General features: G+C 44.7%; 1 protein-coding gene across 1 annotated transcript; it reads left to right on the top strand.

The window, feature by feature from the left end:
* Positions 1–1532: 1532 nt before the first annotated feature.
* LOC137096873 (whey acidic protein-like) lies at positions 1533–22539 on the top strand. The gene is made up of 6 exons (XM_067467133.1): positions 1533–1666; positions 4458–4580; positions 8037–8165; positions 17644–17781; positions 20923–21054; positions 22379–22539. Exons 1-6 carry the CDS (start codon positions 1564–1566, stop codon positions 22537–22539), a joined length of 786 nt encoding a protein of 261 aa, XP_067323234.1. The 5' UTR covers positions 1533–1563.
* Positions 22540–23257: the final 718 nt, after the last annotated feature.

The following is a 23257-nucleotide window of genomic DNA, read 5'->3' as shown; positions in this document are numbered from 1 at the left end:
GCATATGGGATATATTGAGTATGGTGATCAGATCATGATATGAATAAACAGTTTAAATAATGTACCAGTAAGGCCTTTTCGCAAACCACCATGAGAATTTCGGGGGGGGGGGGGAATGATGGAATTGAACCAAACGTGGCATACAGGACTCCCGTGACCAACAGGAAACACTAGAAGGGTTTGGTGGGCATTGACCTGGAGTTTGGGAGTTGTAGTTCACCTCCATCCAGAGAGCACTGTGGATTCAATGATGGATCTGGACCAAACTTGGCAAGAACATTCCATATGCCCAAATACGAACACAGATGGAGTTTGGGGGAAATAGGCCTTGACATTTGGGAGTTGTGGTTACTGGGATTTATAGTTCACCTACAATCAAAGAGCATGCTGAACCCCACCAACGACAGAATTGGGCCAAACTTCCCACACAGAACCCCCATACTGAAGGCCATCCAGTCCAACTTCCTTCACCAGGGCAAGAAAATGTAATCAAAGCCCTCCTGACAAAGAGCCATCCAGCCATAGGTATAGATAGATATGATTCACACACACAGAGATATAGTATCCTAGATTTGAAAGGGACCCCTAAAGAAGGACAATTCTATGTTGCATGTTCCAGAGTAGGCAAACCAGACACGCTCCACATCAACACTGACAAAGAAACAGCAAGAAATACTGTTTACCCACAAGCAGAAAGAAATTACATAGATTAGAAACCAATGCTTTCATAGAATCCTAGAATCAAAGAGTTGGAAGAGACCTCCTGGGCCATCCAGTCCAACCCCATTCTGCCAAGAAGCAGGAAATTTGCATTCAAAGCACCCCTGACTGATGGCCATCTAGCCTCTGTTTCAAAGCTTCCAAAGAAGGAGCCTCCACCACACTCCGGGGCAGAGAGTTCCACTGCTGAACGGCTCTCACAGTCAAGAAGTTCTTCCTCATGTTCAGATGGAATCTCCTCTCTTGTAGTTTGAAGCCATTGTTCCCTTGCGCCCTAGTCTCCAAGGAAGCAGAAAACAAGCTTGCTCCCTCCTCCTCCCTGTGGCTTCCTCTCACGTATTTATACATGCCTTTCTCATTACTTTATTTTCCAGATCACCAGACTGGGCCACAGCAACGTGTGGCAGGGGACGGCTAGTAAACTGATAAAAAGGGGAAAAGAATGTTGTGGAAAGTGTAATTTTGTCCTGCGGGGGTCTGCCCTTGACAGCAACCCCCCCCTCCCGAATCGTTTCAAATATTAATGATTCAAAAGAGGGGCCATTTGGTTTTCAAAACAAAATTCAAAACTCTTGTTGCTGTTTCACACACCTCTAATATTTAGCACCTCACCAACATTAAGCTCCCAGGACTCCCTCGGATTGAGCGTAAAAACCCAAAGCCAACCATTGCAGAATCCCTGTGGAGCAGCTCTTGTCCAAAAATGTTTACTATTCAGAAATCTGCAGGGAAACTCCTCCAAGGCAGTTGCTCTAAGTTCCCTGGAACCCAAGAGGAACTTTCTACTATTGGCAGTCATGGTCCAACTTCCCTCTCTATTGGGTTTATAAGAGACCAAGGGCAATGCCTGCTTCCCAAAAGGACAAGATGTGGTCCAGACTGGTCTTCATGGGTCTCTTCTTTCTCTGGTCCAGTCTTCCTTCTGCTGCCAGCTACTATCGAGGGGGTGAGTAGGTAAACCCAATCAAGGTTCAGGGAGGGAGGGAGACCTTCATGCTGACTGGCTGGGCTTGGCTGGAGAAATTGACATCGCCTTGTGTCCTGCGATGAGATTTGCTCTGCTTCTTCTTCTGCTCTCAGCCTTTTCCTTCTTCTCTATTTAATGTCTTCTGGGCATGAAATTCATGCTGTAGCAGTGGACATTGTGGCGCAGCTGGATGAGCGTCAGCTGCATTAAGATCACTCTGACCAAAAGGTCATGAGTTCGAAGCCAGCCCGGGTTGGAGTGGGTTTCCAACCAATTGTGTGTAGCCTGTTGTCGACCTTTGCAACCTGAAAGACAGTTGCATCTGTCAAGTAGGAAAATAAGCAGAGGCAGCCCTAGGTAACTTTCAATGGTAAGCAAACAGTATTTTGCCCCCCCCCCCCAACCAATTATTGATATATATTTTCTGTTCGTCATGGGAGTACTGTGTGCCATATTTGGTTCAATTCCATCATTGGTGGAGTTCAGAATGCTCTTTGATTGTAGGTGAACTATATATACATCCCAGTAACTACAACTCCCATATGTCAAGGTCTATTTCCCCCCAAGAGCGCCTCAAGAGTGCCCCTGGGCACAATCAACTAAACTGCAAATGCTTACTTTGCGTAATAGGTTGCTGAGGCTTCCCCCGGACTGCTAGGGCTGTTGTGAGCCGAGGGGGGCACTCCTCAAGTGGCAGTCGAGGGGCATTTACAGAGGCGCCTTTGCACCCCTGGCAAAAAAAAGTGTACTGCAACTGCTTACTTTGCGTAATGGATGAGCCACCCCTGAAAATAAGGTACCACCTTAAAGTGTGGGGAGGCTAAATTAACTGATTTATGAGGCCATAAAGAAGACTCCAGCAAAGCATTCCAGTGGGGAAGCATGTGGGGAATGCGGAAGTGCTTCATCAGCGTCGCAGATGGACGATGAAAGCGACAGCTTCCTGGCGGCTAGAAAAAGTTAAATAGCTTCTGTGTATGTCTGTATATGTTTGCATGTCAAAAATTGGCATTGAATGTTTGCCATATATGTGTACACTGTAATCCGCCCTGAGTCCCCTGCGGGGTGAGGAGAAGGGCGGAATAGAAAAGCTGTAATACATAAAATAAACATATTCGTTCAGGCGAACCCAAACATAGGGATAAAAGGAGGAAAAGTAGGCTGTCCTGCAATGCACCCCGAGAAAATGTTGAATACTTCTGGTGAGGCAACAAACTCCAGGTTTTACTGTTGCAAGCCTGGTGAACTCTCTCCCACTGGATGTTGGGACAGATCTTCTCTCCGCAGATAATAAAGACCTTTTGATTGAAAGTGGCTTTTGCCCACTTGTTCCGTCTTCCAGGAGCTTGGTTTGCATTGCCCTTTAGCTGCATGGGTTAGCATTCTTTTGCATTTCCCCAGGGTTGCTGCAATCTCAGCTGCACCCTGAAAGTTAACAGCATTTGAGGCTAGAAAGACAGCTATTGGTTTAGAAAGGATCTCTTTGGGTTTAGAGACCGCCCTTTTTCCTGGGGTTGAGATCTCCATTTTGGAATCTCCCCTGCCTCCTTCAGTTTAGAGAAAAGCCTCAGATGTGCTGTTAGGTCAGCCAAATAGCTCTGATAAACCATTGTAAGTACAATTGAGTTATAGACAGATAATTGAGTTATAGATATAGAGAATATAACTGAGATATAATTGAGATATTATAGATAGAAATTGAGATTCTATTGAGCTATAGAGAAGCATATTGAGATTTTGAGCTATTTAGTATAGAGGACTATTGAGATAGTTATTGAGGGCTATTGAGATAGTTATTAAGCACTATTTGCTTCATTTCCAAAACTAACCTTGGGCTGGAATAGGGGAAGGCCTGCGCCTTCTAAAAGATAGTAGCTCGGGGTTAGGGTAAAAGATCTCAGGATTTTTTCTACCATTTGGAGGAAGGCAACTCAGCGACTAGAGGAAAAAAGGAAAGAAATAACATCTCTATGGTTTCACCAATTGAAGGTTTTGTTTGTAACTTTGACAAGCTGTGCCAAGTCTGCAAGGACTTTGAGAAATAAATATTCTGTTTTGATGTTCTAAACCTGTAGTGGCCTCAGTTGCTGGGAATCTCAAGCTTCTAAGAAAGACATATATCTGCAGTTCGCCCAGATATAGAGAGAAGCACATCTTAGTCTTAATTCTTATAGTGTCTGGGTGTGACGGCACACCACTAACTGACTGTTCTTGAGGTGTCATGTCAAAAGTTGATAGGCTTCCATCCCCACCGCAAGGCTTGAAAAGCTTTAAAACTATTGTAAAGGGACAGGTTGTTTTATTATTTTGAAATTCATTATCAAAATTATTCTGCATTATAATTTAATCTTGATGATGAGTCACCACTAGTCCCATACTGGAACAAAAGGGGATCAGAACCAAATCAAATCCAACCATCCCATCAGTGTTCCGCACTGGAAAGATCTCCAAGATGTTTGACCTCCAGACTCCAAATGGGTTCTGTACTTTTGGTGGGGTGGAATAGAGTATGTGTGAATTCTTCCTTTGTTGTGTCTGGTTATGTGCTTTCCAATTTCTGCTCTCTGCTTGTCCTAAGGCGGACCAAAGGTGGTGGCAAGATTTGTTCAGAGAGAGTTGTCCATCCCTTCCTTGGGTGCCACCACAATGTGTTGGAGGTTGCTGCCATTTCTCCATCTGTCCTAATGCAAGGAAGTGGTGAGATCCTTCCATAAAAACTTCCAGCTGGCTCTGATTCCGATCTTTTGACATGTCTCCTTTACTCTTTCAGAGAAAGATGGCGTCTGCCCTATAAAATCTCCAGAGCCCTATTTTTGTTCAAGAAATGGTGACTGCATCTTCGGGCCTTGCTGTAGACGTGGTGTTCAAGGACGTTGCCTCCCTCCACGGTTTAGTAAGGAATTCTGAGCCTGGATCCCAACCAGGTCAAGGGGTTGCACTTGGCACGGGGGCTGGAATAGGGGGCCCATTCTGCCCGATGTCACTTTGTCCCCAAAAGCAGGGTATCTTATCTTCTTCTTAGTCAGGGGAAAGGGGGAGCCCACTCCTGGTTTTAGCCTTGGGAGCTGCTCTCACCTGTGAAACCTTCTACTACTGGAGTTGGAGCAAGCAGGGATTTGAACCAGGTAACCAGAATCTTAGTCAGAGACTTGAAGCACTACCCAGGTGACTCTCAACCAGGCCTGTCCAGGTTAAAAATTAGTTTCCCAACTAATAAGAAGAGTTACAGATCAGGGAAAAACACTAGGAAACATCCTAGAATTCAACATCCAAAGCTGTTGCAGAGGAATTAATGTTCAAAGAGAAACACATGGGCTATGCAACACATGTCTGCTGAGCAAAGAAGATGTTTCCCATGGCAAAACAGAAAGTGAGTGCAAAACTACCTGGTTTTCTTCATAGAATTATTCCTTCACAACATTTTGGGATGTTTAAATTTTGTAGAGCTATCTCTTCTATCTCCATCATGTCTTGTATTTATCCATACTCACAGGTGGGAATTAAATAGTTTTAGATTTTTGTCTCTACATCTTGCATAGTTCCTTTTTGTTTTGGAATCAAGTCTCAGGGGATTCATTACCCCATTGAATTTGGGTCCAGATGTCCCCTTCAGCATAGTCCGGGACTTATGGGTGTGGGACACAAAGGCTTCGAGCTCCAAACGTCATGGTCCAACCAACTGGTCCTAACAATGTGTTGGGTCACCCCATGCCCCTCCCAGAAAAATAGGTCCCATCATCTTGGATGAGCTGAAAGAGAGTGGGAAAACCATGGACCTCTTCTAGGAGCCCATGAGAACATGACTATCAAGTGAGCTAAAGTTAAGCAACCCACAACTTCCTTCATTACAAAAGAGAGAGAGAAACACACAGAGGGTCGTGCTTGGCTTGAAAGCAGTCCATGTAAAAGAGATCTAGGTGCCTAAGCAGGCCACAAGCTCAACATGAGCCAGGAGTGTGATGCTGCAGCTAAAAGGCAAATGTGATTCTAGGTGGCATAAACAGTAGACTAATGTCTACATCAGGCCTGCACAACCTGTGGCCATTCAGGTGGATTTTGGCTGCCAGAATTCCTGACAATTGGCCAAGCTGGCTAGGACTTCTAGGAGCAAAGGTTCCAAACATCTGGGGGGGGGGGGCACAGTTTATGCAAGTTCCATGCTCTTTTGCTTTGGTCAGACCTCACCTGAAATATCCCAGTTTCCAGTTCTGGGCAAAACAACTGAAGGAAAATATTGACAAGTTGGAAGTTCTCCAGAGAAAGTCAATGATTTGGCGGCCAAGTCCCATAAGAGCTGTCTGAAGGAGCTGGAGATGTTCAGCTTAGAGAGGAGAAGGCTATGGATCCTTAAACACTGCTATATAATCCAGATTATCAAATCAGATAATCCACATTATCTGCTTTGAACTGGATTACACGAGTCTATATTACCATATAATCCAAGTCAAAGCAGATAACCTAGATTGCATATGTGTCCCATTGCCAGGGCTCTGCTGTTATTTCCAGCAGAGGTGAATCAAACAAAAACCCAGTTTGATATAAAACAGTTTAATTAAAACAGCACTTACTTGCTGGCTGTTTTAATAGACCAAAATATAAAACATAAAGATAGCACTCAGCCACAGAATAAACAAAAACGGATAGCAAACACTACATTGTAGTCAAAGGGTCCAGTCCAGTGGTCAAACGCCGAGAGTTCAATAAACAAAGTCCAGGGATCAAGAGTCTATACCATAGTCAAAAGCCAGTCCAAAGGTTAAAAGTTCCAGGATTACAGGAGACAGGTCAGGATACCAAAAATCCAACAAACCTGGGGGAAAAACCAGCAGCACCCACTACCAAAATATGATAATACTTTTCTCCAGAAGATCATTTCCAAGGCTCGCTCCTTATATCCACAAACACCCAGCTGTAACCTATCTCTTGCATGCCTCCACCCTTAATTGCTTTCACCCATGTACTCTTACTTACTGATTAGTTAACCCTTTAGAACTAATACTTATATTAACCCTTCCATCACCAACCACCAACTGCAGAACATATGACAATACAGCAGTGTAGAAGGGGCCTAGGAGAAGAGGACATGAGAGTAATGGATAAATATTTGAAACAATGTCATATGGAAGATGCAGCCAATTTTCTGCTTCTTCAGAGACTAGCAACCTCATCCTATAGCTCAAAATAAGCATCCTAGAGCCAGCTTGGAGACAGAGCTCCACAGCAGCCATCAGGAGATGTCTGTCACTCCCTCTCCAACTGGAGTAAAAGTGTCACCAGATGCTTCTGTGTTGCACTGGCCTCGCTGTGAGGACGACGCTTTTCCCATGTGATGGAGGAAGCATTGCGAGTCAGATTGGCCTTGCTGTTTCTTCTTGCATAGCCGGAAGCCAGGCAAAGCACGTCGCTTTGTCTTACATAAATAGGACATGAGAGACCAACGGCTTAAATGTCAGGAAAAAAAATTTGAATTACACATTAGGGAGATACAGAATGGGGGACGATGCTTGGCTTGAGAGCAGGATGTGAGAAAAGGATCTTGGAGTCTTCGTGGACAACAAGTTAAACATGAGCCAGGAATGTGATGTGGCGGAAAAAAAAGCCAATGGGATTTTGGCCTGCATCAATAGGAGCATAGTGTCTAGATCTAGGGAAGTCATGCTACCCCTCTATTCTGCTTTGGTTAGACCACATCTGGAATATTGTGTCCAATTCTGGGCACCACAATTCAAGAGAGATATTGACAAGCTGGAATGTGTCCAGAGGAGGGCGACTAAAATGATCAAGGGTCTGGAGAACAAGCCCTATGAGGAGCGGCTTAGGGAACTGGGCATGTTTAGCCTGAAGAAGAGAAGGCTGAGAGGAGACATGATAGCCATGTATAAATACATGAAGGGAAATCACAGGGAGGAGGGAGAGAATGCAATGTAGCAATGGCTTCAAACTACAAGAAAGGAGATTCCATCTGAACATGAGGAAGAACTTCCTGACTGTGAGAGCCGTTCAGCAGTGGAACTCTCTGCCCCGGAGTGTGGTGGAGGCTCCTTCTTTGGAAGCTTTGAAACAGAGGCTGGATGGCCATCTGTCAGGGGTGCTTTAAATGCAATTTTCCTGCTTCTTGGCAGAATGGGGTTGGACTGGATGGCCCATGAGGTCTCTTCCAACTCTAGGATTCTATGAGAACCTCTTGAAAGTCTGAGCCATTCAACAAGAGAATCCTCTGCTGCTTCCAGGGAGTCTGGTGGGATCTCCTTCTTAGACGGTTTTTGAACAAAGGCTGGATATGAGCCTTTTTCAGGCTCCCAGCTGACTCTGTTTTGACTCTCTGACACCCCTCACTTTGCTCTTCCAGAGGACGATGGTGTATGCCGTACTGAAGGAAAATATTGCAGGGATTATTGTAGTGATGACTTCGATTGCATGGAAAAGAAAAAGTGCTGCACATATGGATGTAGGAAAGCCTGCCTTGACCCAATGCCAGGTAAGAAAACTTAAGCCATGAACCCAAATGGGTCAAGACATGTATTTGGCACAGGCCCTGTCTCAACCCGCTGCCCAATGAGGGAGCCTTATGGCACTTGGCACAGAAGCTGGGGCAAGGGGGGGGGGCAGTTACCCTCTTATCTTCTTGGGCTAATGGGCTCTAGGTAGCATATCCATTCTGAACATACATGGCTATGAATCTAGTCTGTGTCACTTGGTTGGTTTGCAAGAAATAACCTAGTAACACTGGAATCTCAGGTCTCGGCGGTGGTCAGGGGAGCTTTTGCACAACTAAAACTTGTGCGCCAGCTGTGCCCGCACCTTGGGAAGTCGGACTTGACCACGGTGGTCCACGCTCTGGTTACATCCCGTATAGACTACTGCAACGCTCTCTACGTGGGGTTGCCTCTGAAGACTGCCCGGAAGCTTCAACTAGTCCAACGAGTGGCTGCCAGATTACTAACAGGAGTGGGGTACAGGGAGCATACTACTCCTCTGTTGCGTCAGCTCCACTGGCTGCCAATTAGCTTCCGAGCACAATTCAAAGTGCTGGTGCTGACCTATAAATCCCTAAATGACTCCGGCCCAGTTTACCTGTCCAAATGGATTCTCCCCTAGGAACCATCAAGGTTGTTAAGATTTTCTGGAGGGGCCCTGCTCTTGGTCCCACCAGCCTCTCAGGCTCGTCTGGTGGGGACGAGGGACAGGGCCTTCTCGGTGGTGGCCCCTCGGCTCTGGAACTCTCTCCCATTGGAGATTAGAACTGCCCCTTTCCTCCTGACTTTCAGAAAGCTGGTAAAATCCTGGCTCTGGAATATAGCATTTGCAGAATGAGGATCGAGTCAATAACTGCTGACCACACTGATGGATGGTGATGAATATGGGATTTTACCTTGACGACTTGGCTTTATGTAATTATTTAATCTGTATTTTAATGTATTTTAATGTATTAACGTATTATGATGTTATTATGTTTTAGCTTATTTGTGTATGAATTTCCTGTTTTTAGCCAGCCTGAGTCCCTCTTCGGAGGTCGAGAATACTAGGTTATAAAAGCTCTAAATAAATAAAATAAATAAATTATTGTAGATCAGTGTTTCTCCACCTTCCTAATACCACAACCCCTTCATATAGTTCCTCATGTTGTGATAAACCCCCAATCATTAAATTATTTTCATTGCTACTTCATAACCATAATATGTATATGAATTGTCACATAAATATCTGATATGCAGGATGCATTTTCAATCAGTGGGCCAACTTTGGCACAAATACCTGATACAAATTTGAATACTGGTTGGGTTGGGGAGGGATTGATTTTGTCATCTGGGAGTTGTAATTGCTGGGATTTATAGTTCACCTACAATCAAAGAACATTCTTAACTCCATCAACGATGGAATTGAACCAAACTTGGCGCACAGAATTCTCATGACCAACAGGAAATACTGGAAGGATTTGGTAGGTACTGACCTTGAGTTTTTGGAGCTGTAGTTCGCCTACATCCAGAGAGCACCGTGGACTCAAACAATGATAGATCTGGACCAAACTTGGCACAAATCCTCAACATGCCCAAATGTGAATGCTGGTGGAGTTTGGGAGAAATAGACCTTGACATTTGAGAGTTGTAGTTGCTGGGATTTATAGTTCACCTACAATCAAAGAGCATTCTGAACCCCATCAACGATAGAATTGGGCCAAACTTCCCTCACAGAACCCCCATGACCGACAGACAACTGCTCGCGACCCCCCCCCCCAGGTCCTGACCCCCAGGTTGAGAAATGCTGTACAACAGCAGGACAAAGGCCACAGAGCAAACTAGCCTGAGAATACAGAGTAAAAGGCATAATACTTTAAAAAATCATCATCATCATCATCATCACTTAAAGTATCCTTTACCTGGAAATCCAAAATCTGAAATGTTCCTAAAACTCAAACGTATTATTGTGACTTGCCCATTTCTGCCTTACTAGTCACAAGTCACTCCCTAGGGAGCCTTAATGGGAGATAGAGAGGAAGGGAAAAGTGAAAGGGGGGGGGGGGCTCCACTCGCACAAGGACCCTGCAAATACCAGACATCCCAAGTGCTTCTGTGCTCACCTTCCACCGAAGTTTCCATCCCAAGCATTTGAGCATACTATTATTACATTTATATCTATACTAGCCGTCCCCTGCCAGGCGTTGCTGTGGCCCAGTCTGGTGATCTAGAGAATAAAGTAATGAGAAAGTGTTGGTTTCGAATATATGTAATTTCTTTCTGCTTGTGGGTAAACAGTATTTCTTGTTGCTTCTTTGTCAGTGTTGATGTGGAGATTGCCTGGTTTGCCTACTCTGGAACATGCAACATATCATTGTCCTTGTTTAGGGGTCCCTTTCAATTCTATGATATGATATCTGTGTGTATGTGAATCACATCTATCTATATCTATGGCTGGATGGCTCTTTGTCAGAAGGGCTTTGTTTACATTTTCTTGCCCAGGTGAAGGGAGTTGGACTGAGTGGCCTTAAGTATTTTCTGTTGGTCATGGGGGTTCTGTGCCATTGGTGGTGGTGTTCACAATGCTCTTCGATTGTAGGTGAACTATAAATCCCAGTAACTACAACTCCCAAATGTCAAGGTCTATTTCCCCCAAACTCCATCTGTGTTCATATTTGGGCATATTAAATATTCGTGCCAAGTTTGGTCCAGATCCATCCAAAGCACTCTCTGGATGTAGGTGAACTACAACTCCCAAACTCAAGGTCAATGCCCACAAAACACTTCTGGTGTTTTCTGTTGGTCATGGGAGTCCTGTGTCCCACGTTTGGTTCAATTCCATAATTGGTGGAGTGCACAATGCTCTTTGATTGTAGGTGAACTATAAATCCCAGCAACTACAACTCCCAAATGATAAAATCAAATTTTTGAGTGATGGTCACTCATTGGGTTAGTAGGTGTCTTGTGGCCAAATTTGGTGGCAATTCATTCAGTGGTTTTTGAGTTCTGTTAATCCCACAAACAAACATTACATTTTTATTTATATAGACTAGCTGTACCCACCACGCGTTGCTATGGCCAACCTTCCCTCCCTCTTTCCTTCCTTTCCTCTTTTTCTTTCCCTATTTCTCTTCTTTCTTCCATCTCTACCTGTTTCTTTCCTCCTTTTCTTTGCTCTTTCGTTACATCCTTCCTTCTCTCCTTCCTTCCTTCCTTCCTTCCTTCCTTCCTTCCTTCCTTCCTTCCTTCCTTCCTTCCTTCCTTCCCTCCCTGTCCTTCTTTCCTTCTCTCCTTCCTTCCCTCTCTTTTTCCTTTCACTTTTTTATTTCCTTCTCTCCTTCTTTGCTTCTCTACCTTTCTTTCTTTCCTTCTTTCCCTCCCTCCCTCCCTCCCTCCCTCTCTCCTTCCTTCCTTCTTTCCTTCCTTCCTTCCTTCCTTCCTTCCTTCCTTCCTTCCTTCCTTCCTTCCTTCCTTCCTTCCTTCCTTCCTTCCTTCCTTCCCTGTCCTTCTTTCCTTCTCTCCTTCCTTCCCTCTCTTTTTCCTTTCACTTTTTTATTTCCTTATCTCCTTCCTTGCTTCTCTACCTTTCTTTCCTTCTTTCCCTCCCTCCCTCCCTCTCTCCTCCCTTCCTTCCTTCCTTCCTTCCTTCCTTCCTTCCTTCCTTCCTTCCTTCCTTCCTTCCTTCCTTCCTTCCTTCCTTCCTTCCCTGTCCTTCTTTCCTTCTCTCCTTCCTTCCCTCTCTTTTTCCTTTCACTTTTTTATTTCCTTATCTCCTTCCTTGCTTCTCTACCTTTCTTTCTTTCCTTCTTTCCCTCCCTCCCTCCCTCTCTCCTCCCTTCCTTCCTTCCTTCCTTCCTTCCTTCCTTCCTTCCTTCCTTCCTTCCTTCCTTCCTTCCTTCCTTCCTTCCTTCCTTCCCTGTCCTTCTTTCCTTCTCTCCTTCCTTCCCTCTCTTTTTCCTTTCACTTTTTTATTTCCTTATCTCCTTCCTTGCTTCTCTACCTTTCTTTCTTTCCTTCTTTCCCTCCCTCCCTCCCTCTCTCCTCCCTTCCTTCCTTCCTTCCTTCCTTCCTTCCTTCCTTCCTTCCTTCCTTCCTTCCTTCCTTCCTTCCTTCCTTCCTTCCCTGTCCTTCTTTCCTTCTCTCCTTCCTTCCCTCTCTTTTTCCTTTCACTTTTTTATTTCCTTCTCTCCTTCCTTGCTTCTCTACCTTTCTTTCCTTCTTTCCCTCCCTCCCTCTCTCCTTCCTTCCTTCCTCCATTCCCTCCTTCATTCCTTCCCTCTTTCCCTCCTTCTCTCGTTACTTCTTGACTGTCCCTTCCATTTAATATTGTATTTATATCTTACAAATAAAGAAAGGAAGGAAGAAGGAAGGAGGGGGGACAGGAAGGAAGGAAAAACAAAGGGAGGGAGGGAGGGAAAGAAGGGAAGGAAAGAGAAGGAAGAAGGAAGGAGGTGAAGGAAGGAGGGGGATGAAGAAAGGAGGGAGGGAAGGAAATGAAGGGGAAGGACATGAAGAAAGGGAAAGAAGGAAGAAAGGGAGGGAGGAAAAGAAGGAAAGGAAGGAAAGGAAGAAGGAAGGAGGGACAGGAAAGAAGGGAAGGAGGGAAAGAAGGAAAGGAAGGAGAAGGGAGGAAGAAAAGAAAGGAAAGGGAGGAAAGAAAGGAAGCAAGTGAGGGAGAGAAGGAAGGACCTTCACTCAAGCACAGTCCACCTTCCTCGCCTCCTCCTCCTCCTCCCCTTCATCCTTGCTGCCGCTGCCAGTCATCCGCCCCTTCCTCTTCCGACAGGGAAAGGAGGAGGAGACTGCCCTCCTGACATAGCAGGGAAAGAGAAGGGGCTCCATGTGGCAAGTCTCCACCTCCACTCCCATGGTGCCCACTCTCGCTTGTGTGTGTGTGTGTGGCCGTGCATGCATGCCTGGCTCCTAATGCTTTAACGGCTGGCTATTTACCTGCGAGGAGGAGGAGGGCGTGGCCATGGGTCTCTTTGTGGGCATTCAGTTTCTCCTTTGGGGACATGCAGTTTCGAAGTCCTTTCTGCTTTGTGTTTTCATTGTTGTTTTGAGTAAAGGACATAAATTGGGATAATAGGTGTCTTGTGTCCAAATTTGGTGTCAATTCCTTCAGTGGTTTTTGAGTTCTGTTAATCCCACAAACGAACATTACATTTTTATTTATATAGATATCTATATAAATAAAAAAAATGTAATGTTCGTTTGTGGGATTAACAGAATTCAAAAACCACTGAGGGAATTGACACCAAATTTGGACACAACACATCTATCAAGCCAACGAGTGACCATCACTCATAAAAACACCGAAAAACACAACACAAGGGACTTAAAAGGCCAAATAAGCAAAAAAAAAAAAAAAAGACTCTATAGCACATGCGCAAAATGACTCCCCCTAGCAAACAAAATACACAATAGCATATCCACACTCCCTTCTGGACTACATCTCCCAGAATTCCTTAGGCCAGGCCCTTTAGGAGAAGAGGATGATCCAAATGCACTGCTTCAAAGGTGCAAGCTTGCTTCTCCTTGGATTTCTTTGAGAGCATCCCAATCCCGGCATATTTCCCATTTCCTATTCCTGGACTGCAACTCCCAGCAATCCTCCAGATAGATAAGGAAAATAGATGGATAGATAGATAGATAGATAGATAGATACAGGGCCATAGCCAGAAAAAAATTTCGGGGAGGGTTGACAATTTGGGGGGGGGGTTGAAAATTTGGGGGGGGGTTTGAAAATTTCGGGGAGGGTTGAAAATTTCAGGGGGAGGGGGGGGGTTTGAAACCTGCCTCCTAGCTCACACTGAAGCAAAGAGCACAGCAGGGGTCAGAGCAACCTTCCATAGCCTGCAGCTCCACCCCTGTCAACCACCTCCACCAAGTCTGGCCTCCTTCATGAGAGCATTCAACACACACACCCCCAACTTGGTTGCTTCACTACGTCGGCTATTGCTGCAAGTATTGATATTGTTGATGTTTTTGATGATCATGTTTTTGGTTATTGCTAGATTGATATTTTAGATTGTGTCTTGAATTTTGAACCTTGTTCTTTCTATGTTGTACACCGCCCTGAGTCCCCCCCGGGGTGAGAAGGGCGGGGTATAAGTAAATGAAATAAATAAATAAATAAATAAATAAATAAATAAATAAATAAATGACAGTGTGAATAAATGGTCAATATTTGCTTGAGATAGTGCTTACAGTTCTGGAGGGACTCCTAATTTTTTGCATCTCATAGACTTAGCATGGGATTTGGTTAACCAGTTAAAATTCATGATTAAACCAGGTTTTTAAAAAAAAAAATCTGAAACATTTCGGGCGGGGTTTGAACCCCTAAAACCACCCCCTTGCTACAGGCCTGGATAGATAGATAGATGATAGATAGATAGATAGATAGATAGATAGATAGATAGATAGATAGATGAGGAGGACTGCTGGAAGTTGTAGTCCAAGAACAGATAGAGAAGGAAGGAAGGTGAAGGGAACTATTTTAATTGGCAAATTTGGTGACTCTAAAAAAAGACAATCAGTCTCCTTGAGGTTTTGAAGCAAAAATCCTTTTTACTGCAAGTGCAGCCGCACAAAGACAGAATCAGCCTGACAATCAGATGTCTTTCAAAAGGCTGCCTGTGTCATTTGATTCTCCAGTTCGATTCTTTATACCCTTTTCCTACCGTGTCGTGAACAGATCATGAACAGATCCACCCCTCTTCCAAACTTCTTTTCAAAAACATGTTCTTTCACCTTCTTCCACTTTGGCGCCCGACAGAACTGATAACCTTCGGCATACTCCGGCATACTTCGAGCAAACATACATGTTATGACTGCAAATTCTGGGATGTCATCCTGTCCTTATCCTTCAACTCTGCATCCTGTGCTTTCCAAAACTCTATCTCTCTTTTCTATTGCTCCTTTCTAGGCCAAAGGACAAGGCTCTCTCTTAAAGGGCTTTGCATTTTCAGCATTTCCAACATCTCTTTCACCTAATAAGCTCCATTCACCCCTTCAAAGTGAAGTCAATAGGAACTTTAGGAGGGTCGACTCCAAGGGGAGAGGACCCTTAGTTCCCACCAAAGAGGGAACGCTACTTTGGCGAGCCTTCAGAGAAGCCTGATTCCAGCAATTTTATTAATATTAAAAATTGAAATGAGACTCTTGCCAAAGCGAAGAAGAGACATCGAGGTTTAATGAGCGATTCAGCTGGATCGGATGCAATGCAGTGATAGCTCACATGCAAGGCATCCCAGTACAGAGATCAGAGGCATTTTTATAGGAAAATTCTGTTGATGTAGTCCCAAAGTTGTAAATTAATGGTAGACTTCTTCCATCCTGGATCCATCCGAGTTTCCTGGCCAGTTGTTGATCTTCTTGATTGGTGTTGACAAACACAAGGCTTGTGTTGACTTCCTTCTTAACATAAGGAAGGTTGCAAACATTTCTGTTATCACTGTCCCAGTTCTTATCAGAGTTTACTCTTCAGATCTAATTAACAGGTTTTAATCACAAAGTAGCAAGCTGGTAATTAGTAATATTTTACTGGCATCTCCAAAATTATTAGCTCCATTCATACATCCTTCCATTCTTCCATTCATTCCCACACATAATTTTAAATTCACATTTATCAAATTTGCACATTGAATTCCTTATTACATATTCCCCCTCTTGCATATAGATTTCATTTTTAAATCGATATGCAACATATAGTAAAGTAACCTCTGATTGCCCTTTCAACAGCTGGCCGCTTCCTGGATTGATTTAACCAATAGGCCTGGGTAACAACGGAAAAATTTGTTTCTAAAATCGATTTGTATTTGGGGGTTTTTTTTTGTTTTGATATTTAAAATAATTACAAAATTTTCCTTTTAAAAAGTTCGATATTTACGAAATTTCGTAAATGGTAAAAAATTAACGAATCGATTTCCGAAACAATAACGAATTGATTCGTTAATGGCGGACGCGACCGCGAAATACGCTAAAAAACCTCCAAAACCTTCTGAAGCTTCCCTCTCCCTCTGTTGTTGACTGTTGGTGTGATATTATAATTTTTTTCCACTAATTAAACCATAAAACTGGCCCAGACATGCGGAAATAATAACGAAACGACCTCAAAACAATAACAAAACGAATACAATATCAAAATACGAAGCATTTACAAAACGTTTTTGAAAATTCGTTTTTTTTAATAATTGCTCCAGAATGGTTCGTTATCGTTTTGTAATTGAAAAAATTAACGAATTATTAACGAATTATGAATTAACGAAACGAAACCGCCCAGCCCTATTAACCAAAGGGAGGGGGAAGGAGTGATAGGTTTGGATGTCAGGGCATGAATAAGGAAAATACGTGGTTTATAGTTTATATATATACTACTTTATTCTCAATGTTGGGATTCATTTGCTGTGTTTCAATGATGGTGGCACTGAGGGAAAGGCCCTCTCCTGAAGATCTCCAACCCCAGGAAATGCAGGCACGTTTTAATATGCATGGGTCAGGGCTTAATTGGTTATTGCTTTTTGGTTATTGCTAAAATCAGGGCCTACAACTATTGGGCAAAACTGACTGCCATGGCAAATGATAAACTCCCAAAACTGTGCCTGTTAGAGCAGACAGAAAATCAACATCAGACCTCCTGGCTAGTTCTCCTGACAAAATACATTAGGAGCTGTGGACTTCTGACTCGGTATCCGAATCTCTTAGAAGAGCTAGACCCAAAAATAGTTGCTCAACGAGTATTGGATATAGAAGGCCAAAAAGACATTGCTACCCTCAGTAAAGCTGGCTCATTGAAATGGCTAAGCTGCTTTAAGCATACTTTCCAAACAGCTCGATATCTAGAAACAGAAATGCCTAAACACCTTAGGAGGGTATTTACCAGAGCTCGTTTTGAGCAGCTGGATACAACGGTCAGGCACGGAAGGTTTAATCAAGTCCCATACAACGAACGATTTTGTATTTGTGGATCATCGGAGGTGGAGGATATCACACATGTACTGCTCAACTGGGAGCTGTATAAGAAAGAGAGAGACCATTGCCTTGGACCATACATTATTCTCAAAACACACTGGGATCCACATATTAAAACTTCATTTTTGTTGGGCGGCCAGAACCCTAGGATAACACACAAAACAGCCCTTTTTCTATTCAAAGCAACACAGCTGAGAAATGCACATTTAGAATCAATTGGGGTAAACTGTGGAGGTGACGTAGACATTTGACCTGAACGGGATCTTGCTAACAGTTTGTTTATTTTAACTTCTTTTATACTGAGGGTTGTATGTTGTATGTATGACTATGTGTTAAATGTGTTTATGTGTTAAATGTTTTGATACAGCCAATAGGCCAATCAATAAAACGTATCTAAAGTTATTGCTTTTTGCTTTTCTTTTCTTTTTTTCAAGCCAGTGACTAGCCTTCCTTGCAGCCAGTCTGTGCCACTCTATAGGTTTGCAAGAGCTCAGCCTGCCCCTGACGCATATCCCTTTGCTCTTCCAGAAAAAGCAGGCTTCTGTCCTATTCTGTGGACAACTTACACTTACTGTAGAGATGAATGTAGAGATGACAGCCGGTGCTCCGGTAGACAGAAGTGCTGCCAAGCTGGATGCAGGAAGGAATGCCACGAGCCACTGCCTGGTAAGAGAACCTGAGCCTGGATCACAACCAGGTGTTCCAGCAGCCGGGCAATGGGTGGCGCGGCCATTAAAGTAGCAGGGCAGCGAGGTTGCAGGCGCCATGTTCCCTCCATACTGTCGTGGCTCCGGTCCTTCCTGGAGGGACGGACCCAGATGGTGAAGCTGGGAGACGCCTGCTCGGATCCCTGGCCTTTGACCTGTGGGGTCCCGCAAGGCTCCATTCTGTCGCCCATGCTTTTCAACATCTACATGAAACCGCTGGGAGAGGTCATCCGGAGTTTTGGAGTTGGGTGCCATCTTTATGCGGATGACGCGCAACTCTACTACTCCTTTCCACCTAATTCCAAGGAGGCTTCTCGGGTGCTGGACGAGTGCCTGGCCGCTGTGTCGATCTGGATGAGGAAGAGCAAGCTGAAGATCAATCCCGACAAGACAGAGGTCCTCCTGGTCGATCGTAAACCGGACCGGGGTATAGGGTGGCTACCTGTGCTGGACGGGGTTACACTCCCCCTGAAGCCACAGGTCCGCAGTTTGGGAGTCCTCTTTGATTCTTCGCTCACACTTGAGGCTCAGGTGTCGGTGGTATCCGGGAGGGCCTTTGCACAATTGAGACTTGTGCGCCAACTGCGACTGTACCTCGTGAAGGCTGATCTGGCCGGGGTGGTCCACGCCTTGGTCACCTCTAGAATGGATTACTGCAATGCGCTCTACGTGGGGCTGCCCTTGAAGACGGCTTGGAAACTTCAATTGGTCCAGCGGGCAGCAGCTAGGATGCTAACTGGAGCTCATTATCAAGAGAGGTCTACCCCTCTGTTCAAGGAGCTCCACTGGCTGCCATTTATTTTCCGAGCCCAATTCAAGGTGCAGGTGCTCACATACAAAGCCCTGAACGGTTTGGGACCACCCTACCTGCATGACCGCATCTCCATCTACGAACCCACACGCTCGCTCCGGTCATCTGGGGAGGCCCTGCTCGTGATCCCACCTACGTCGCAAGCGCGCTTGGTGGGGACACGGGACAGGGCTTTCTCTGTGGCGGCCCCCCGACTTTGGAATGCCCTTCCAAAAGAGCTTCGTCAGGCCCCTACTCTAGCAGTTTTCAGAAGGAACCTAAAAACGTGGCTGTTCCGATGTGCCTTCGCAGATTAGGAATCCCCATCCCAAGTCCTAGAAGCACTTTAGCACAAGCAATGTTGCTGCACACCGCACTTTTAATCCTACGTTCCTCCTGCCATCTCAGCACTTTTAACCCTGTACCCCATTGCGCCGGCCGAACCAGTTTTAATAGTGTCTTGATGTATTGATGTATTGTCATTGCGGTTATTTTGCTTAATTGTTTTGATTTGCTTTGTTTATAGTTGTGTTATGTTTTTATTGTATTGTGATTGGAGGCTTCGGCCCGTGTAAGCCGCATCGAGTCCTTCGGGAGATGCTAGCGGGGTACAAATAAAGATAATAATAATAATAATAATAATACTGGGTCAGCTGGCTGGAATGAGGGTGTGGCTGCAGGTCTCCACATAGGTAAGCCCAGGGCTGAGCAGGCAGCAAAGCTGGATGGCAACACTCAGGCCCCAGTAGCAGTGGTTGGGTTGATGATGTTTGAATGCTCTTTACAGAACCCCTCTCCCTACAGAGCCTAAGCCATCCACAGGAATGGGACCCAAACATTACAGACAAAGACAGGCATTCACAACAGAGCCCTTAGCTACTAACAAGAATTGCATTCAAACATCATTTGTAATCTGCCTCGGGTCCCCCTCAGGGTAGAGAAAGGTGGGATATAAATAAGGTCAATCAATCAATCAAAGGTAGAAACTAAACTCTTGAGATATCCCCTGGGTGCCCCTTGCCGAGGGAATATCTCTGCTGCTTCAGAGGTCCCACAGGATCAGCAATCTGCAAGGGATGATTTCTCCCTCTTCTGCGCAAGAGCTTGTCTGGGGTTCTTCCTTCATCCCCCCATCTTGACAAGGTCTCCTGCTGTGTTTAAATACTTCAAAGAATATTGCATTTAGGATGCAGCCAATTTTCTGCTTTTCCAGAGACTCAGACACAACGGAGCAATGGGTTCAAACTGCAGGAGAAACGTTTACCTAAGCTCAAGGGAAGATTTTCCTGGCAGTTAAAGATGTTTGGCCATGACATTTGCTGCTGTCTTGGGGTCCAGTGGAATGTCCCTCTCTGGAGGGTTTTAAACAGGGGCTGTGTGGCCATCTGTCAGGAGAGATTGGGTGGTGTCTTCCTGCCTGACAGAAGAGCATTGGACTGGATGGTTCTTGGAGTTTTTTTTTCCAACCCTAGGATTTCCTGATTCTGATACCCAGTTTTAGTTTATTGAAGACTCAAAAGCAACCAAATTTTCAGGAAGAAGGGGAACATGTTGTTCCATTTCATAGAATCATAGAATCAAAGAGTTGGAAGAGACCTCATGGGCCATCCAGTCCAACCCCATTCTGCCAAGAAGCAGGAATATTGCATTCAAATCAGCCCTGACAAATGGCCATCCAGCCTCTGCTTAAAAGCTTCCAAAGAAGGAGCCTCCACCACACTCTGGGGCAGAGAGTTCCACTGCTGAACGGCTCTCACAGCCAGGAAGTTCTTCCTCATGTTCAGATGGAATCTCCTCTCTTATCCATGTGTGGGATAAATGGAGCAATGTTACCCCATTCTACCCAAATTTGGTTGCATCTGTGAGATTCCTCCCCCAGGACTCAGATAGGGAGCATTCGGTTGAGGAGATATGATAGCCATCTATAAATACATGAGAGGAAGCCACAGGGAGGAGGAGGGAGCAAGCTTGTTTTCTGCTTCCTTGGAGACTAGGACGCAATGGAACAATGGCTTCAAACTACAAGAGAGGAGATTCCACCTGAACATGAGGAAGAACTTCCTGACTGTGAGAGCCGTTCAGCGGTGGAACTCTCTGCCCCGGAGTGTGGTGAAGGCTCCTCCTTTGGAAGCTTTTAAACAGAGCCTGGATGGCCATCTGTCAGGGGTGCTTTGAATGCAATATTCCTGCTTCTTGGCAAAATGGGATTGGACTGGATGATGGCCCATGAGGTCTCTTCCAACTCTTTGATTCTAGGATTCTATGATTCTTGTTTCTGACTCTCTGACATTCCTCACTTTCTTCTTCCAGAGAAACAGGGTACGTGCCCTGCACTAATTTTTCAGCATTGCACTTCTGAATGTTTCAGTGACAAGGACTGCCAGGGCCAGCGGAAGTGCTGCGGAGTTGGATGTGGGTCACTCTGTTTGACACCATCATTTGGTAAGATTGCTTAAGCGTAGAGTCCAACCAGGTTGAGAGTTACATTTGACAGAAAGGCTGGAGCATGGGCTCTACTGGACCCACTACCTGATAAGGGAGCCTAAGGGTCCATCCAGACAGGCCCCAAAACCTAGACATGTCCAAACAATGGTGCTCATTCCCTCCCCCAAAAGCCCCCAGGTTAATGAAAGCCTACCTGGCCCCCATAACTTCCCTCCTCACATCCTCCTGGCACGAGATGGCAGTTTTTTTCCTCCTCACTTCTCCTGTGTCTTGGGTGTCATTTAGGATGTAGCCACTCCACCCAGCTACCCTCTAGGAAAGCCCGGGTTTTTGTTTGAGCATGGGGACTGAGACCCACACCAAAGTAGGTTATTTAAAACCTGTTTGACGCAGATTTTTGTCCTGCGTGGAAGCACCCTGAGCCTGATTGTGCTTGACATGGGAGCGGGAACAGGGGGACCTGTTGCACTTCAGGTCAGAAAGAGCCCTCTGACTTTAAAACACACCACACAAAGAGTGAAGAAACAAATCTTCTTTTATTGAAGCTTAGTAAGTAGCTAGAAGAAATAAATGCTTGTAAGAAAATGAGAAAGTTCCAAAAAGTATTAAGTCCATAAAAGATAGTAACACCAAGCAATGTCCACAACAGAGATATAAGCAATCCAAGACAGCATAAATCCAAACAGGAATCAACAAGATGCAAAGACAATCCAAAAGGCTAAAAAAACTCCACAGGAACAAGACCCCTTGAACAGGATTTCCATGGCACATAAACTTGATTTCCAAATGATGCCTGATCTAACAGGTTTCCCCTTGAGGCAAACTTTATATCCCAAAACTCAGAAACTGGTTTTGCCTTCCCCCACATTTACCTCTTATCAGCCGAAGCCTTTCAGAGCGACGTAAACACTGAGTTTGCTTTCTTTCCTGGCTGATCTCCTTACATCTCAAAATGTGCTGCAATGCCACTCTGATAGTTTGCAAAAATTATGCCTGTAGCATTTCTTTTGCATTGATTCTTTCCAGATTCTGGGGTAAATAAGGTGCTGCATTTTCAAGGGGGAAACTCTAGTTTATATCAGAGAGCTGCCTGCAAACAATGCTTAAACGGCACTAGGCCCATAAAGTAAAATTATTGCTGTCATAACCATTATCCTTATTATATAGGTTGAGTTTCCCTTTTCTGAAACTCTGAAATCTGAAATGCTTCCAAAATGGAAACATTATGTCACCAGCTGCATGCCAAAATGCACAGACGGGGCATTCTGTAGATTTGCAAGAGCTCATCCTGCCTTTGACACATCTCCTTTTGCTCTTCCAGAGAAAGAGGGTATCTGTCCCACAAATGATGGTCAGCAACAGCCCTCCAGTGACTGTGTCTATCATTGTTCACAAGATGTCAATTGCGCTGGCAAAAGGAAGTGCTGCAAAACTGGGTGTGGCACTGACTGCCTGGAGCCACTGACTGGTAAGGGAGCCTGAGCCTGGGACCCAACCAGGCCAATGGGTGGCACTGGGCGCCGGGGCTGGAATAGAGGACCATCCTGCCCAACACCTCCCTTTTCCAGATGCAAGTTGGCTTTATTTTATTTATTTATTTCAAAGTTTTATATACCGAGCTTCTCACCTCAGAAGAGGGACTCAGCCTGGTTTCCAACCATAAAAACACATACAATCGATAAAATATCTCTTTATCTCTCTTGTCAATATATCTCTTCAATTTTGGTGCCCAAAATTGGACATAGCAGATGTAAAGACTGCCCCATTAGATCACAAAAGCTTGAAGGGTCAATGTTTTCCATAGCCAAAGATAGGTAAGTACTCAGGCCACTCAAGGTTCCTCTATGGTTAGAAAAATCTCTCAACTGTAGTTTAGTGGTGGCTGAGAACCCCTCCCCCCAGGTCCTCTTGTCCTCCTTCTTCTAGTCCAACTTCAGAGTGGGAGCCATTTTGGAAAATTAGATATACAGACAGATATAACCAAACATATTTTCAATTTTATATAGACAGATACAGATAGATGTAGATCTCTGCTATTTGCTTCCATTCCAATTTTATTCACCCCACTCCCCACATGTGGCGTTATTATAGCACTCCTCCAAGATGGCCACTGCTCTTGATAGCCATCAGAATTCATATAATGCCACTCCATCAAGTCTAACTTGCCACAATTCATGTTTCCTTGTTTCTATCTCTTTTA

The sequence above is a fragment of the Anolis sagrei genome, chromosome 4 (assembly GCF_037176765.1).
Source record: "Anolis sagrei isolate rAnoSag1 chromosome 4, rAnoSag1.mat, whole genome shotgun sequence".
In the NCBI taxonomy this organism is placed as follows: Eukaryota; Metazoa; Chordata; class Lepidosauria; order Squamata; family Dactyloidae; genus Anolis; species Anolis sagrei.
Note: the sequence above shows the minus strand (reverse complement) of the source record. Positions and strands in the feature narration are given on the sequence as shown.